The 15,117-nt window shown below is 49.5% G+C and overlaps 6 protein-coding genes across 6 annotated transcripts; 2 read left to right on the forward strand and 4 right to left on the reverse strand.

Annotated features, from left to right (window-relative positions):
- Positions 1–263: 263 nt before the first annotated feature.
- On the forward strand, positions 264–2,294 carry ABOM_004729 (Zn(II)2Cys6 transcription factor; the record flags this gene model as incomplete). Its single annotated transcript, XM_022531858.1, has 4 exons — positions 264–412; positions 466–1,213; positions 1,259–1,462; positions 1,551–2,294. The coding sequence occupies 4 exons, from the start codon at positions 264–266 to the stop codon at positions 2,292–2,294; spliced, it is 1,845 nt and encodes a 614-aa protein (XP_022390137.1).
- Positions 2,295–3,812: 1,518 nt separating this feature from the next.
- Positions 3,813–5,444, reverse strand: aspE (septin; the record flags this gene model as incomplete). The annotated part of the gene is made up of 2 exons (XM_022531859.1): positions 3,813–4,893; positions 4,951–5,444. The coding sequence occupies 2 exons, from the start codon at positions 5,442–5,444 to the stop codon at positions 3,813–3,815; spliced, it is 1,575 nt and encodes a 524-aa protein (XP_022390079.1).
- Positions 5,445–8,807: 3,363 nt separating this feature from the next.
- ABOM_004731 (vacuolar protein sorting-associated protein 62) lies at positions 8,808–10,081 on the reverse strand (the record flags this gene model as incomplete). Its single annotated transcript, XM_022531860.1, has 5 exons — positions 8,808–9,165; positions 9,225–9,386; positions 9,446–9,502; positions 9,558–9,888; positions 9,937–10,081. The coding sequence occupies 5 exons, from the start codon at positions 10,079–10,081 to the stop codon at positions 8,808–8,810; spliced, it is 1,053 nt and encodes a 350-aa protein (XP_022390078.1).
- A 765-nt stretch (positions 10,082–10,846) lies between these two features.
- Positions 10,847–11,647, reverse strand: ABOM_004732 (uncharacterized protein; the record flags this gene model as incomplete). The annotated part of the gene is made up of 4 exons (XM_022531861.1): positions 10,847–11,142; positions 11,225–11,282; positions 11,363–11,495; positions 11,577–11,647. The coding sequence occupies 4 exons, from the start codon at positions 11,645–11,647 to the stop codon at positions 10,847–10,849; spliced, it is 558 nt and encodes a 185-aa protein (XP_022390081.1).
- Positions 11,648–12,338: 691 nt separating this feature from the next.
- Positions 12,339–12,725, reverse strand: ABOM_004733 (uncharacterized protein; the record flags this gene model as incomplete). Its single annotated transcript, XM_022531862.1, has 1 exon — positions 12,339–12,725. One exon carries the CDS (start codon positions 12,723–12,725, stop codon positions 12,339–12,341), a length of 387 nt encoding a protein of 128 aa, XP_022390080.1.
- Positions 12,726–14,053: 1,328 nt separating this feature from the next.
- ABOM_004734 (uncharacterized protein) lies at positions 14,054–15,087 on the forward strand (the record flags this gene model as incomplete). The annotated part of the gene is made up of 4 exons (XM_022531863.1): positions 14,054–14,186; positions 14,264–14,274; positions 14,328–14,547; positions 14,666–15,087. The coding sequence occupies 4 exons, from the start codon at positions 14,054–14,056 to the stop codon at positions 15,085–15,087; spliced, it is 786 nt and encodes a 261-aa protein (XP_022390083.1).
- Positions 15,088–15,117: the final 30 nt, after the last annotated feature.

The following is a 15,117-nucleotide window of genomic DNA, read 5'->3' on the forward strand; positions in this document are numbered from 1 at the left end:
ACCAATCCGAGGGACTGTAAGTAATTCTCCACTCTGGTTCGATATGAACCTTTTTGCTGTCCGGTGTCCTGTATTATCGCGCCATCAGAGTGGGTGGACGTTAAATCAGTCACCCCTCAGTTCGGTTCCGACGATTGATAATACGCTTCAGCCCGACCACAACGCTCCATCCTTATTATTCAATTGACCTTCGCACTTCTGTTCAATCGCCCGAGTTCCGAGTGCCCTGTACTCTTCGCATAGTATCACAAGTTCTGGTCATCATGGCCACATCGGGTCAACCACTTCACGGGGTCCGGGATCGCGCAAGGATCGTATGCTGCCAGTGTCACGCACGCAAGGTCAAGTGTGATTTGCAAACTCGATCCCAGGGCACTTGTTCCAATTGTTACAAACATGGATTAGCCTGCCAGTAAGGGTCATGAGGTGGTGAGATGGCTACAGGATTGCTGATTCATCTCCAAGACCTCGCGCCAACCGAAGAGCGACTGTCAAGGAAAGATATGCAAAGCAAGCTCTGGGATCTCCGAGACCCAATGGAACAGCTCCGCCAGGGCTGGTCAGGCCAGCGACGCCAGAAACATCCATCATTCGTGAGCAACGAGACCAAGTAGCTGCAGCTCCAGCACCGGAAGCGTTCCATAAACAGTATCTGGGTGCAATGACATCGATCATGCATAGTACTCCGAGCATTCCCCCAAACTATCAGCGCATCACAGCTTTCTCCAATAGCCGGAACCAGGAGATCCTGACGACGATCATAGACCCTACAGCATCCCCACCGACCATCTTATTCAATGCATATATCGACGCCTACTTCCAACACCTTTTTCACCAGTTTCCCGTGATTGATCATGCCGACCTATCGTCCGACAGACCGTCGCTCGCGCTTCAGCAAGCCATTTGCATGGTGGGGACGATGCTGCGGCATCCCAAAGGGCCAGATATTCTGTCGGAGAACGAGAAGTATTATTACAACGCCAAGACCCTCATCCACACCAACCACGAGCAGGACCCAATGACCGTTCTGAAGGTTTTGTGTCTTTTGGCCACTCGCAACGTCGCTGGTCCGGTGCTACTGACCGTGGATTGCGCGTGGCATTGGTTGGGGATCGCAATCAGATTGTTGCAACAAATGGGCCTACACCGCGAAGAAATGTGTATTGCATCTGTCAATCCGGGAATCGCACGCAGGATTGCATGGTGCCTTTTCGTACGTATCCCCTGAATCCCACTGGCTCCTACTCATCACATCAAGGTCCAAGATAAACTGTTGTCCGGTGCATTTGGACGGCCGACGTGCATCAAAGAAGATGAGTTTGATGTGCGACCCCTGGCGGAAGAAGATTTCGAGTGCCCCGGCATCCAACCTTTGCTTTTCATGCAGCTGGCCAAGATAGCGAGCATTCTGGGGAGGATCTTAGACCTCCGATGGCGGTCTCCTAAAGATATACAAGCCCAGGTATCTGTGCCCTTGCGTCATTTAGCATATAGATGTGATAACAACGATGACACGGATTTTCATACTTACTCTTGCTGCCATGACACAGCATACAGATATCCTCCGTTCACTGAAAGATTGGATCCGCAATCTTCCCACGCCTATTCACATTTTCGACCGCAACGGCTCGCGAACGTACCGACGGGATGTTTTCGAATTACATATCGTGTATTTTGCCACGATCATCTTATACTGTGACCTCTTCAACGACCATGACATTACCTCGGTCCCGAACATTGTATCCCTGGTCGCTTCTTCATGCGTTGCCCGCTTATACCACGAGATTGACTGTCGGGACGATCTCAATTATCTTCTTGGGATACAAAACTGGTTCCTCACAGTCGCTGCAATGCCGCAGCTGCTCTACAACGCCGCGGAATGCTCCCTGCCAGAATCCGATAGCTACTGCTCGGAAGAGCTGGATATTCTTGTGTCGTCGTTGGAGCAGGTGCAAACCCGAATTCCCGGGTCAACGGTGATATTGAACGCGATCAATCGACTGCGAGCGTCGCGCACTAGCGGTCGAGTCCGAAATAATCTGGCAACAACCATGGGTGAATCGCAAGAAAAGGCCTTGTTCAGCGAAGGCTATGACCTATTCAGCTTCCGCGACTTGTTTCCATTTCCGAATTCGCTGTCTCCAAGGCTTACCCTGTGGGAGGTGTATGCTGGAGACATCTTCCAAGGCCTGGAAACCCCCATGACCGCCACCGAGGACCCCGGCTGGCTCTCCGGGGAGTTCGCAGATCTCTCTCGACTGGCGTTTGCCGGCTTACCACAGCCGTTTTCTTGAATACCCGGCTTCCACGACTGTCGACTTCATACGAATTGATTCTGAATTATCTAATCTTGAAGTATGACCGTGATCTGTTGAATCGTCTGGGGGTTGGAGGGGGAGTTTGGCTCTCGTCTTATTATTCCCCTGGTCAGTGCATAGAGAGCGTGGGGGGGTTCCTGAGCTGGATGTGTCTTTAACATACTATTAGAGAAATGCTTGAGTAACGTTTCTGTATATGTATTGAACAAAGTCCATGGGTTACATTTTATAGGCAGTATTATGCAGGGTTCAGTCTTCATGTAGAGAACAAAAACCATGGCGTATAGTTCGTGCCAGTACAGGTGTATGACCCGCCAGTAGTTAGACAGTAAAGTACTCCTGAGTAAATGGGGCTCGATATAGTCTATATGAATTGGGGAATAACATACTATTCTCTATAGAGAAAGCCTTGGGTTACTTTCATTCTGTCGTGTGCGCCAGTCTAGAATGATTCCAGTGTACAAAAGTAACACAACGAGAACCCTCAAGTCTCTACCGCATATTCTCCTACCATTTATTGCTGGTAGTATGTGTATGTCTATGTTTGGATCGTACAGGCACATTCAGCGGTACCACATTGTGTATTCCCCCATGCCTCCGTGATCGTCCCCATGGGCAACAGTGCTACGGCTCCTCCCTCATGGTTGGCTACCTCACGGCCACCTACATCGCCCTCCCCGGTGGTTCCAAGTTTAGTTTCTAGGTCCGAGAATGGAGTAATATCAAGCCGACAAATGACAATCTGGTTGGTATCAAGCAAGATAGCGACATGCGCATCATGGGAGAATCAGCGGTCTTTAAAGGTACAAATGATTCCATTCTCAAATCCATCCTTCTCCGCAGAATAAAAGAGAGAGGATGCCAAGCGTCAACACAGGAACCAATGGACGTTAAAAAAAATACAGGTCCTGAAAGGAATACAAAAGGGCAAAATTGGGATCAAACGGGGAATACGTCGAGGAAAACAAAATTATGGGTCACGGTCGGGGCTCAGAATCAAAAACGTCGAAGCATCAAGGGGCAATATCAGTAAGAACATAAATGGTATAAGGAGTGTCAATAAAGCATCACATAATGGGGATATCAGGAACACAATTCAACCCGCTTCTGTCAATTATGCTTTCAAGGCAAACGGAACCAGTAGAAACTGTACCCAAGACAAATGATGGACGGGGACCCTTCAGACAAGAAAGAGGATTTCACGTCGGCCATCTGGCTCGCCTTAGGTGTTCCTTGTGGAGCTCGGTTTGTCTCACGTACAAGAATGATAGGGAGAAAGAAAATAAGAAAACAAGAAAAAAGAAGAGAAAGTGGAAAATGACACAAGCTGTTTTGTCTCGCACCAGCCAAAATTCCAAACCGGCAGATGAGATAGAGCTGACCCAAAGAGGGCGTGCATTCGGCAAGTGGGGAGAGGGCTGGTACCCGTATGGGAGTACACATCATGGAATGACACTTAATTCGCCAATGGCATCCAGCAGAGTCAGAGGGCCACTATCGTACTCGAGGCCCCTGGTCAAGGGGGCCCAGCCTACCAGCATAAACCTTCTTGGAGGGTTCAGCACTGGGGATGGGAGTCTTCCGATTCAAGCGGCTTGTCCTCCATCGCTCATACCAGACCACCCGGCTGGCCTCGCGCAGTTCGGTACGCCAGTCGCTAAAGACGGATTCCTTGAGCCGGACGAAATCGCAGTGCTCAGCGTCATAAGGGTCCGCAAACCCCCAGGGGAATCTGCGACCGACAGGCTCTTCGCCGGCCTCCAATGAGTGGGGATCGGGGGACAAGATAGAGAAGGGCAGAATCTGAGAGGGAGCTTGCGTTCCAGACCCTTGGCTCTTTGCGGAAGGTGAACCGGGCGCTTTCTGGTCATCCCCGTCGTTCTCGGGTGTCTCGTCCTCCTCATCAGCGCTCTCTGAAGACGTGTATTCTTCCTCCTGGTCCTCCAGGGTGAGGATCTCGAGGGGGTCAATGTTGGCCTTCTTTAAGCTGTCCCAAACTGCCTTCCGCAAATACGACATATGTGCCGTGGTGATCGTGTCGGCCTTGCTGATGACGGGGACCACGGTGGTCTTGCCCAGCACGGTTCGCAGTACCTGGATATCGAGGTTCTCATCTAAAACACCAATGACTGGCGAGTCGGAAGCCTTGGGGGTCCCTTGGGCGGCCCGTTTTGCGGCCGCGATGTTCTCATCCAGGCGCACGGGGTCAAGGAGCAGAAACGTGCAGTGAATATGAGTGTCTCGCACTCCAGGTGAACGAACGACTTTCATCTCTTCACTCAAGGTCTCCTCGAATTTACTTTCCAAGAAGCCGGTCACGCCGCGCAACTGGATGTCGACGATGTCTCTCTCAAATCCCTGAGAGTCCCACAGCGTTAGCCCGACACGTTCCCCATCGATTTCCGTTTCGAGGTATTCAGAGGTGTAGCCCTGGTTGGCAGGCGCATGCCGATCTTGGTATTCCATTTCTTCGGCGGGGCGAGAGGGATGCTTGTGGGCTGGCATGGCTAAAGACTTTTTGAGGAAATTCAGAAACTCGGTCTTTCCCGAATTACGGGCGCCAATGACAAGGACGCTATGCGAACAGTTAATATGGGTCAGGAGTGAAGGATCTGAGTCGGATGGGCCTTACTTGTACGGGGTCGGATCCTTGCGCCGACGTAGCCTACGCGGATTGTTGACGGTACTCACAGCGCTGCTGGCGTAGCTATAACGCCCGCGGTGCGTCATGCTTTCTGTCCGTGCGTACGGGTCGTAGTCGGTGCTCATCGAGGTGCGAGAAGGGGGTTGCTGTAGTTGGGGCGAGGGGGTGCTGGTCGAAGGAGCGGCAGCGCTATTGGCATGGCCTCGCTCTTCACCTCCAAAACTCTCTAGAATTGGGGCGGGAGACAGGTCGGGCAGACGAGGCGGTTGCTTTAACATGGCTCCCTGTCGACGTAGCTCCTCGTCGATTGCTTGGGGCTTGGAATTCTTTTTGCTCTTGCCTCCGAGTGGCTCTATGGACTTGGGACGACGGAGGAAACCTAAAGAGGAATTTCGACGTTGATCTTTGCTGGTGGTGCCGTTCTCAAGATCGGAGGGATCATGGTGTCCCGGGGAACGAAGGCCAGAAGTTGCAGTAGCCATTGGTCTTATTTTTCGGGTGGCTCTTTCCAATCAGCCGATTGCTGGTAACACGGATGGGGTTCGGAAGTACTTTGGCGCAAAAGTGGGGTAACTGTGAATGGCTTGTCTCAGATAAAAGGCTCAAGGTATTCACTCAACGTGCTCTCGGTCGACTCCGTTCCCTAGCAACTCGAGTAGCAAGTCAGCCAATGTCTTTCCAACAGGCCCTCTTTAGTCCTGCTCCTAAAAATACGATCAACAAGCTAACCGATAAGCACTTACAGATCCTTGAACGGTCAGCTGTCGCGAGCCGCACGCAAACCAATCTAGCTAAGTATATGGATGTAGCCTTTCTCCTGGTGATATAGTCCTTCGAATGACGCGATGGAGTTCTTTGAAGTCGAGTCGGGGCGCAATGATCGCTAATGATTCAGCGGCAAAACTCAAATATTCGATATGTCCGAATACGTCAGATTGGGATTGACAACCGATCAACATCCACCAGCCCAGCAAGTGTCTGTTGAGGCAAGCCTGGTGTCTCTGCTAGAGGACGACGGAATATACGCTATCGAAGCGATTGTTAGGGGTGAAGCTACAGCTCAGACGAACCACAGCTGTCCCTTTGTTTTATTTTTGTTTAATCTTATTTTTCTGTACTTCGGTCTTAGCTCGAAGGGGAAAAAATAAAACGAATGTTGTGAAGAAGCCTGCTCACAGCGTCCGACTCAAGCGGCGCATTAACATGAAACGCAAAGAAAAGGGGAAACTAAATTGAGGAGGTTGAAGGAAACAGTGGAAGGGACGAAGCGAAATGAGAAAGCGTTGAACGACTGATAATGATCGGCCTGAGAACGGATATTAGAAGGACAATGCTTTTCCTCAATCCGATCCGCCAATATCTGGGGGGCCGCTTTTGCTTCGCACTGCGAGCACACGCGTATTCAATTCCAGGCTGCCTGGGAATTGTCTAGCTCGTCGGAACGTCAGAGCTCACCGATGCTGGAACTCTTCCTCTTTGTCTGTTCCTTTTCTTGTTTTTTTTTTCTTTCTTCTTCCCCTCGTGGACGGGGACCTATTTTTCAGTATGGCGGAGAAGCGATTCAGGGGCAACGCAAAAGCAAAGCTGCAGGCTTTCCAGAATTCCCCCACTGCCCTTAGTGCCCTTTAGGTTAGGTTGGGCGCCGAGCAGTACTTCTGAGTGGATGGAGTCCTCGCCATTTAGCTCTCGTTGTCGGGGGACACTAGCCGGTTTGGCGATTACCGTAAGGTACTTACTGAGAAGTACCCTCCGGAGTCCAGAAGAGCTCAGCGTTGGAAAAGGGGGGCGTTGTTCCTGGATCCGGGATGATAGCTATACTTGGGAATCCCGGAGGCAAACGCTGTTGAAGAGAGCCAGGCAATTGATACCACGGCCGATCCTCGTTCAACTGCCGTCATCGTGGTATACTAACCGATTGTCTCACTAAACAAAACGATAGGCAGTACCTCTTGGCCCAGGGAAAGATCAATACCGCATATAAGTATGGTACGATACGGAATTACGTAAGGTCCACATCTCAGCCGTCTTTTCAGACTAAAGCACACCCTTTTTTCGGATCAATTGCTGATCAATGTCCACACGTGGGTATGTGACATCCCTCATCTCATTAAACGTGAGGATTTATGCTGCAGGTGCCATGCATCTCCGCCCGCCTTGCGGTTGATTAATCAGAACTACTCCATTTTGAACGAACCAAGCAAAGTTCTGGATCTCACAATGCAACCCATCCGAATCCCTGAACCTGTATAACAGCACAACAACATGGACATCGTGGCCACCTGGACGTATCAGTACACGAGGTATCGATACCGTCAGAACCGAAATTGGCGGGCCGCCAACCACGTTTAATTGGCTGCAGGTCGGAGCTTTTTCCCATGAACCCGCATTTGTGAGCTGTTCCAAAACTTCAATGTTACGACTCACGCGTCCTTGAAGCTGCCAATTACGCTTTAGACTTCTATTCCCCTCGTGATGCAATTTCCCTACAAGGTTTTGGACCCTAGGACCTTGAACTTTACCCCTGCCAATGAACCATGGATACCCACCGCAATGGTGATGGTGTGACGGTCGAACATATGCTCAGATGGAATACGGAGGTCCAAGTCTGTTCTTCCCGTCCACGGCCCGATAGTCTAATTCGTCCAAAATATCTTCAATGCCTTGAACGGTGTGGATCTGGAGCCCATTAGAGAACTACACTCACCGGCAACCCAAACTTACCACGCAAGGCAAACGGAGATCTGAAACAACAACCACCTACATTGATTGTCATCCTTTCTCTTTCCTTGTCAAACTGAGACTCCTTAAAGTCAATCAGAACGGATGTCCCGCAGTTGGGGCAGAACTTATGCGGTTTCATCCGGTTCCCGAATCGATACTCTGCGAGCTGCTCCTCTCCGCGATGGAAGACTACGTCCGTTCGGAGAGGATATACCAGGAGATAGCTATTCTTCGTACAAATGGAGCAATTGCATCGGTTTATTTTGATGGTCTTCAACGGCGCCAGGGAGAAGGAAAATTGGACGCCGCCACAGTGGCAGTTGGCGTGGTATGTTTCCATAGCTGACTCTTTGTCTCAGGTTGTAGAAGCCTAATTCAGGTAAGATGAAGTCAATAGGGCAACAGATGGAGCTCTCGGCGATAAATGAAGGCTATCAGCTTGTTCAATTTCCAAAGGGCTACAGCCAAGACGTCCGTTAAATAGCAGAATCCTACTGACAAGGCTTATTCTGGACCCCTCAGTTACATGAGGCAGGGCTGAGCGTATTGGTTCCTCGTTATCTTTAATCTATTTCTGATAGACATGGTGACGAAGCTACCGGTCAGGCGATAGGTCGCAGGATAATCAACGGTGACTAAACATAATTCCTGTGTCTTTAATTGGGGGTTGTCACTTGGATGTATCAGATTACGATTCATTCGGAGGTCTCTTCTAAGGTGACATGGATAATACTCCGTACGCCAAATACAGTCTAGAGAACGCCTGAGGCGATTGTGGGTGGAAGATATGACACTATGCCCGGAAGGGCTAGAAACTTGGAATCTTAGTTGCAGCGCTAACCATTAGTGAGTCTTTGTAAATTAAGGAATAACGATGGTTCATTGTGCGGCCGGCATTTAATTGCGATCGCAAATTGTCGCGTCGATCCCCATCATATGTGGCACGATTGAAATTGGCCCGTTTAGCTTCTGCAAATGAAAAGAGTGCATGCGATACAACATGTTCAACACATCCATTCAGGGGCACAATCCCCGATATTAGGTCCCCACATCCAACCTATCTATGCACAATGGCCGTTGTAAAGGCAGTCGATCGGTCCAGACGAACTTGCCTCCATTCGTTATCAATGCTCTTCCAACGTCCGGTTCTCCCAGATCCGGAAAGGAAGAACGACACATGGGCTACTCGGGCACACTTTGTCCCTCACCAGTTTCTTGAATTTTGGTCCATTCGGCCCCGCAGCGTACTTTTTCTGTCCAAACAGTTCCGGCCCTCCCGGCAGTGCATCGTCTCCCCACTGGCCATTGAAATGCAACCAGTTGACCGGATACCCAGAGTCATAGGCCTGGAATGTTCCCACAGAAGCATCATAGTTGTACGCATAGGCACTCAAAATCGGGTCCCATAATGTACCCGAATCAGTTTGATCCACAATCAGTCCATCAGGGAGATTGAAGCCAGGAATAGTGTGATCGTGTTTCCTGAGTCAAGCCTTAGCTTCGCATTATCTAGGGCCGAAAATACGCGTGGGAGTACATACCCAGAAATGGCATAATTAGCATGCGTGCCATTCCCTGAATATGCAATCGGTCGCTTTCCGTTTTTCTCCGTTGCTCCATACGTAAACGCCTGCCCCGAGGCATGCTGGCTGTACCAGATTGCTTGTGGGACACCCTCGGAGAACCGTATCATGTTATGCTCCCTGTCGAGACCACATCAGTTTCCGAAGTCGATTACTACTTACTTAACCTTATGACTGACCAGTCTCCGATATGATCCCCAAACTCCATTCCTAAAACTGTGTTGCCCTGGTTATACCTATAAATCTGGTAAGCTTAATTTGAATTAGCACTGATGTACGGATATCGCTCACGCATAGAAATAGAAATAAAAAGCGTCCAGGAACCCATCTCCATGGTCACGAAGAATGATAGCTGAAGAGATTGCATCCTGCGTTCGACCGTCTTGGTCAGGTTTGACACCTCTAAACCATGCAGGCTGGGGGTCAGCATCTATCCCTTTCTTTGAAGTTAGATAAACGCTTGTGTTGCCAAGGTTGTTGAGTTGGTCAAGATTATCAAGAGTTGTCGCCGACGGGGCCTTCTGGATAGGCTTCCAATCTACCATCGGTGTAGTGTGTACAAGCTGATCCCCGATGTCAGAGGGCATGTATGTCTCCTCACTATGTAACCAGACCATCGGTGCTAACGGGTTGTTAGAAGATGGTGCGTAACAGGCATTGCATGGCTCACCATATTCGAATACGTAACTCGGTACTGTTGTTGCAGTCACATCTCGTCGAGAGACATGGAACAATGCCTCTACGGGATGAGGAGGTATCGCACCCAGTATGGGTACTTGGAGAGAGGAAATCCACGGGGGAGTTGGGTTCCACATCTTGACCCCTGTGGTATAAGTGAGAGTTGGTTGCTAATGTAGGCGTGCCTTGGGCTAATCAAACAAATCGTCTTTGGGACGCATCGCTCTTTCCTTCAGCAACATCGTGCCTCCCGAGTTTAAAATGTTTTGTATCTCCCCTCAGATTCGGTCACGGGAGACGGGGTTCAGTAATCCGTCATAGGAATTGCCGTGGGAAAGTAACGCAGACTGCATACCGCAGCTGACCCTCCCATTACCTGCAGCATCCCGGGTCATCGCATCCGATTGATGAGACATGGGCGAATCAATCGGCTAACGGACAGGTACCAGAGCCAATGCCTTCTGGCTTTAGGGCCACGCACGGCTCAGAGTTGGTCGGATCGGGTCTTATCTTTTTATCGGGATCTTCATCTCCTGAAGTCTGATTTTCGGAGACTCTCAGCCTTCCACGACTAGCCAAGCTATTTCTGTATTAGACAACATAAGCATGTCCAATGAATAATATCAGAGGTCCAACGTGGCTTGTGACCAACGGGTCACGTTGGTCATCCCGTGATATCATCGGGAATCCCGCCATCCCTGCAGTGATCACCCGCCTATCTGTATATCATCCGTAGAATACCCTACAACAGCACCCCGCCAGACATTCCGGTCATGTCAACTAAGCAAAGCTGATAGTACAATTAATGCTCATACCTTATATAAAAGTCCAAAATTTTGTTAACAATACATCTCATACCTCCATGGTCAAATAACAGATACACAGTCCCCCTCTAACAAGCATCACAAAGCACTCTCATTCTGCTTATCCTTCTTTTCCGCTTGCTTCTTCAACTTGAAAAGACTCAAATCCAACGGAATCTTATCCCCCAACCACGTCGCCCGCTGCGTATGATTCCGCTCGTCCTCCTCCTCATTTGTATTCGGATGAAGCAGCGCACTCAGCGGTCCCCGGTTGATAATAAGCCAGGGAATAAACGCCCCAAACTGCGCTGGGGTAAAAAGGTTAACTTCAAACATGGCAATGGGATGAGGTCCAAGTGGTCCTTCCCAGAATCTATAGATGCGTAACTCGGGGACTATCGATCATAGACGTCAGTATCTGCTTCTCGTCCATGACAGAGCGGGAAATCAAAAGAAAGGTCGTGGGGTAGGTTATACATTCACGGCGGACTCGCTCGTAAAGAGCCCTTGCGTATGCAACTTGACTTGGATTATTCTATTTGATTATGGCCATATCAGTACTGACCACTCCCTTGGTTTTATGCTATATGGGTACATGAGTGAATAGCAACGAACCTGGAAATGGTAGATATGGACATCGAAACCTCCCTGTCGATCTTTTGCCAACGGATCGGGGAATTCTTCGTATGCTTTGCTTAGGATACCATGTTGTGGGTTCTTGATGGATTTGCCATCTTCGTTCAATTCTCTAGAAGTACATCGTTAGTCTCATCGTAGAGTAGTATCCCAGGTGACCTTGCACAAGACAATAGGAATATACTGCACATACACAGGCAGTGGCTCCAAGCCCTCATACCCCGCCAAAGGCGAAGGGTATTCAAAAGCGAACGGATCAGTCATTGTGCTGTTGCTCCTGGTTGTAGAAACGATGATAGGAGGGGCAAAAAGTAGCGAGTAAAGAGGGGAAGTAGATAATAGATATAGATCACGGGTAACCGCCCGCAATACAGGGATTATCGGAAGACGATTGTCGTGGATAGATTATAAGGTAGTATGTATTTAGTAACAGATCTATTTGAAGTAGGTAATTTATTCCTTTTACTGCTGATATATTCGAATGATGTGATTATGTGGATTTCTTGTGACAATTAGAAATGGATGGGTTCGTTCCGCACTCTGACAAAAACGCGGAATGGAAGGTTTCTTGGCACAGGTACCGTGTCGATGGATCTGGGATCTGATAAGATCTGGACTCTTTTTTTCACCTTTTTTTCGATCCTTTGTCGGCCTATTTTAGGCTGTTGAGCTTGTTTGCGGTTATTAATTTAACTTTAGGCTTGTGTGGAATATTGTGGTTGGTGTTCGTTTAGTTGGTCTGTTATGGGGCCTCGTTCCAAGTTATATATTTTTGTGTATGCTAAGAGACTAGAAGGATTAAAGTTCAAGTACATGTTCATGCTCTTCATCTCATCGTAATTCATGATAGGATAACTACCGGATGTGTAAAAGTATTTACTAAGCAAATAATAGAGCCCCAAGTGGTAATTATCCCAGTTTCCAAAACGCTAAACCCAGTTTATACTTTTGGATCTCACAACCAAGAAGCCTTAACATCAATATGCCCATCCTCGTTGACATACTTCCCGCGATCCCATTCTCGACCTTCGCCTTTTTTGGACCACTTCACGTCCTCTAACCTACCCTCAGAATCACCGGTAGTAGGCGTAGTGTTGCTTTTCCACTGCTTCACAAAAGCGTCATCGAAACCAGCTTCTCGCAGTCTCTCCTCGCCTCTTTGCTTCCAACGGGCTCGGTCACGGACGGCTTCGAGGGCGAGTTCCCAATCATCGTCTCCGGTCATGAGGCCGGCTACAGGGCGGCGGCTGGGCTTGCCACCAGCAATCTCATCGTCATCTTCTAACTGCACATCTAAAGTAGGGTCGTAGTCAGAGGCGAAATGCGCGTCAATGTTGCTCATATTAGGCCTGTAGGCACCCCGTCCTCGAGAACGAATCGGCGCAGCATCAGTAGGGTGATTTGCCTGCGGAGGTAGGGGCCCAACAAGGTCCTCAAGAGGGTCCGATTCATATCCTGGCTGTTGATCTTGGGCAGCCACCGGGGACAAGGGCGATGCCGCCTTGATTTTATGCTCACGGTCTACGTGTCTGCGTCGATCCTTCGCTTCAGGTGATCGAGAACGAGGCCTTGAAGGTGACCTAGAGCGCCTCCTTTGCCGATGATGGCGACTGCGAGTCTTCGTTTCTCGATCCTCTCGCGGAGATCGACTGCGCGACCTGGAATAGGAACGATGCCGATGGCTTCTTCGAGAAGATCTGTGTCGATCTTCATCCTCGCCGTAGGAATCACGCCTCCGCCGGTGTCGATGGGAGCGATCTCTGTCCGCCGAAGCCGAACGGCTTCTATGCCTTCTTCGATAGGAGCTATGTCTATCTTCACGGTCTTCTCTTCTGTCCCTGTGCGACTTGCGATCGTCTGGTCGCGGTTGACGGCTATGTGAGTCTTTTCTAGAATCGTTTGATGAAGAGGTAAGTTGGTTCCGTAGCTGTCGCATTCGCTCTCTAGCTTCCCTCTCTTCCTTTCTCTTTAATGCAGAATTGTGATTGTCTGTTTCTTTTATAATGTGTCGTAAGAATCGCGTATTCGGTTTAGGAGCAGCACCTGTAGGTCTGCGATAGCTACGTCAGCTTTGGTGGACTTGAGAAAGTGGAGGCGGCTACTAACCTCTTCGGCATATAAGCCCCCATCCCCAGGGCAGAATACTTCAGAGAACTGTCGCGTGCTTCATTTGCGAGAACTTGCGCAACGTAATCATCATCATCAAGGCTGCCATTCGCTCTCCCAGTGCTGGGGGGCATCGTAACACCGAGTACCTAGTGTGTACACTGGAGGTAGACTGTTGATCTGGCCTAGACGGGGGATATCTATTATCTAGTAGTAATTTGAGAGAGACTGGCAGCACTGTATCACTGTACAATCCAATTAAAGCATGAAAGGAGCACCCCATCTGTTTCACCGACTAACGATCGGCGATGGCAGGGAAAGGGCGAATTAGTCCGTCATACTTGCCGGCTTTTGCCTTGGGGAAAGCTCACCGCCTGCAGGGAAGATCAGCGGTCTCACTCAATTTTGTTTATCTCCGCATATTCTGCCGACGCGCTACAATAATCAACGCATTGAGGGGCTTATCGTTGGCATTCCTTCGATACAGTTCAGGCATACCAGTCAATCGATTTATACCCTGCCACTGTCGCAACATACTACCATACAGACGTCGCATGCGAAATCATGTCGGATATTAACCCCACGGAAACACTGGAACAACTCCAGCAACTGCAGAAGGAGAGCGGAGATCTAAAATCGCAGCTCGCGATTCTTCGTATCAGCGAACCGATCTTCTCGCCTGATGCCGAGAATCAGAGTCAATCCTTGTCCAAACGCACTTCGGATGCTTCTGCGATCGATAACCCCACGCCGGCCTCACTCGAGGCGACCTAGCACACTACAAGGTGCGGATGTCGTCTGCTTGCAATAGATAGACATGCTAATGTTTGCGGTGAAGGAACTCTTCTCAAAATTACGCTTTTCATATGTCGAGCAAGTGACGAAAGAAAAGTTTCTACGTGCCATTGTCGGCGATCCGCCCCTGGTAGTCGGTCATAATGAGAACGTGGAACTCGAGACGCAATTAGCAGAGGTGAAGGCGGAGCTTAAGGCAAGCAAAGAGGAAGTTCGCATGATGATTGAAGAAATGGAGAAGACAGGTCGAGACCTCGCCCATCGTAAGTCTTCCATCCGTCTCTTGTGATGCTCCCTTTGATGCATTTCCATTCCAGCCACATCCAGGTCGAGAATACAACGGAAAAGCAAGATACACTGACAACTATGTCGCCACAACAGGTTACAACAATGTTGAATTGCAGATGACACAGCTCTCCACTTTGCCCGAGTCCATCGAGAATCTAGAGTCTTCAATTGCCGAACTGCGTGCTAAACAGGCATCCGATTCAGACGTTTCATCCTCCCAGAATCTTCCGCTTCCTGCAACTCTGTCGCTTGTGGCTGAGCGAGAAGCAGAACTTGCTGCGCTTAACCGACAGCTTGCCGCAGTACAGAATGCTTTGCCTCGCAAGACACGGGAGGCGGAAGCAATGGAGCGAGAGCTAGGTGTCCTGGAACGACGAAAGTCAGAGGCTATCGCCCAGGCTAAGGAGGCAGAGAGGAAGAAGCAAGAGGGGGAAAGCGATGGACTAGAGGAGACAGGAAGATGGTACAGAAGTGCGGAAGAAGCACTCAAACACTTGGTAGGCGTTGAAGGATGATATCGACTTGGTCTAGATCTTGGATGACTA

Source organism: Aspergillus bombycis, assembly GCF_001792695.1.
Source record: "Aspergillus bombycis strain NRRL26010 chromosome Unknown contig00032, whole genome shotgun sequence".
Lineage (NCBI taxonomy): Eukaryota > Fungi > Ascomycota > Eurotiomycetes > Eurotiales > Aspergillaceae > Aspergillus > Aspergillus bombycis.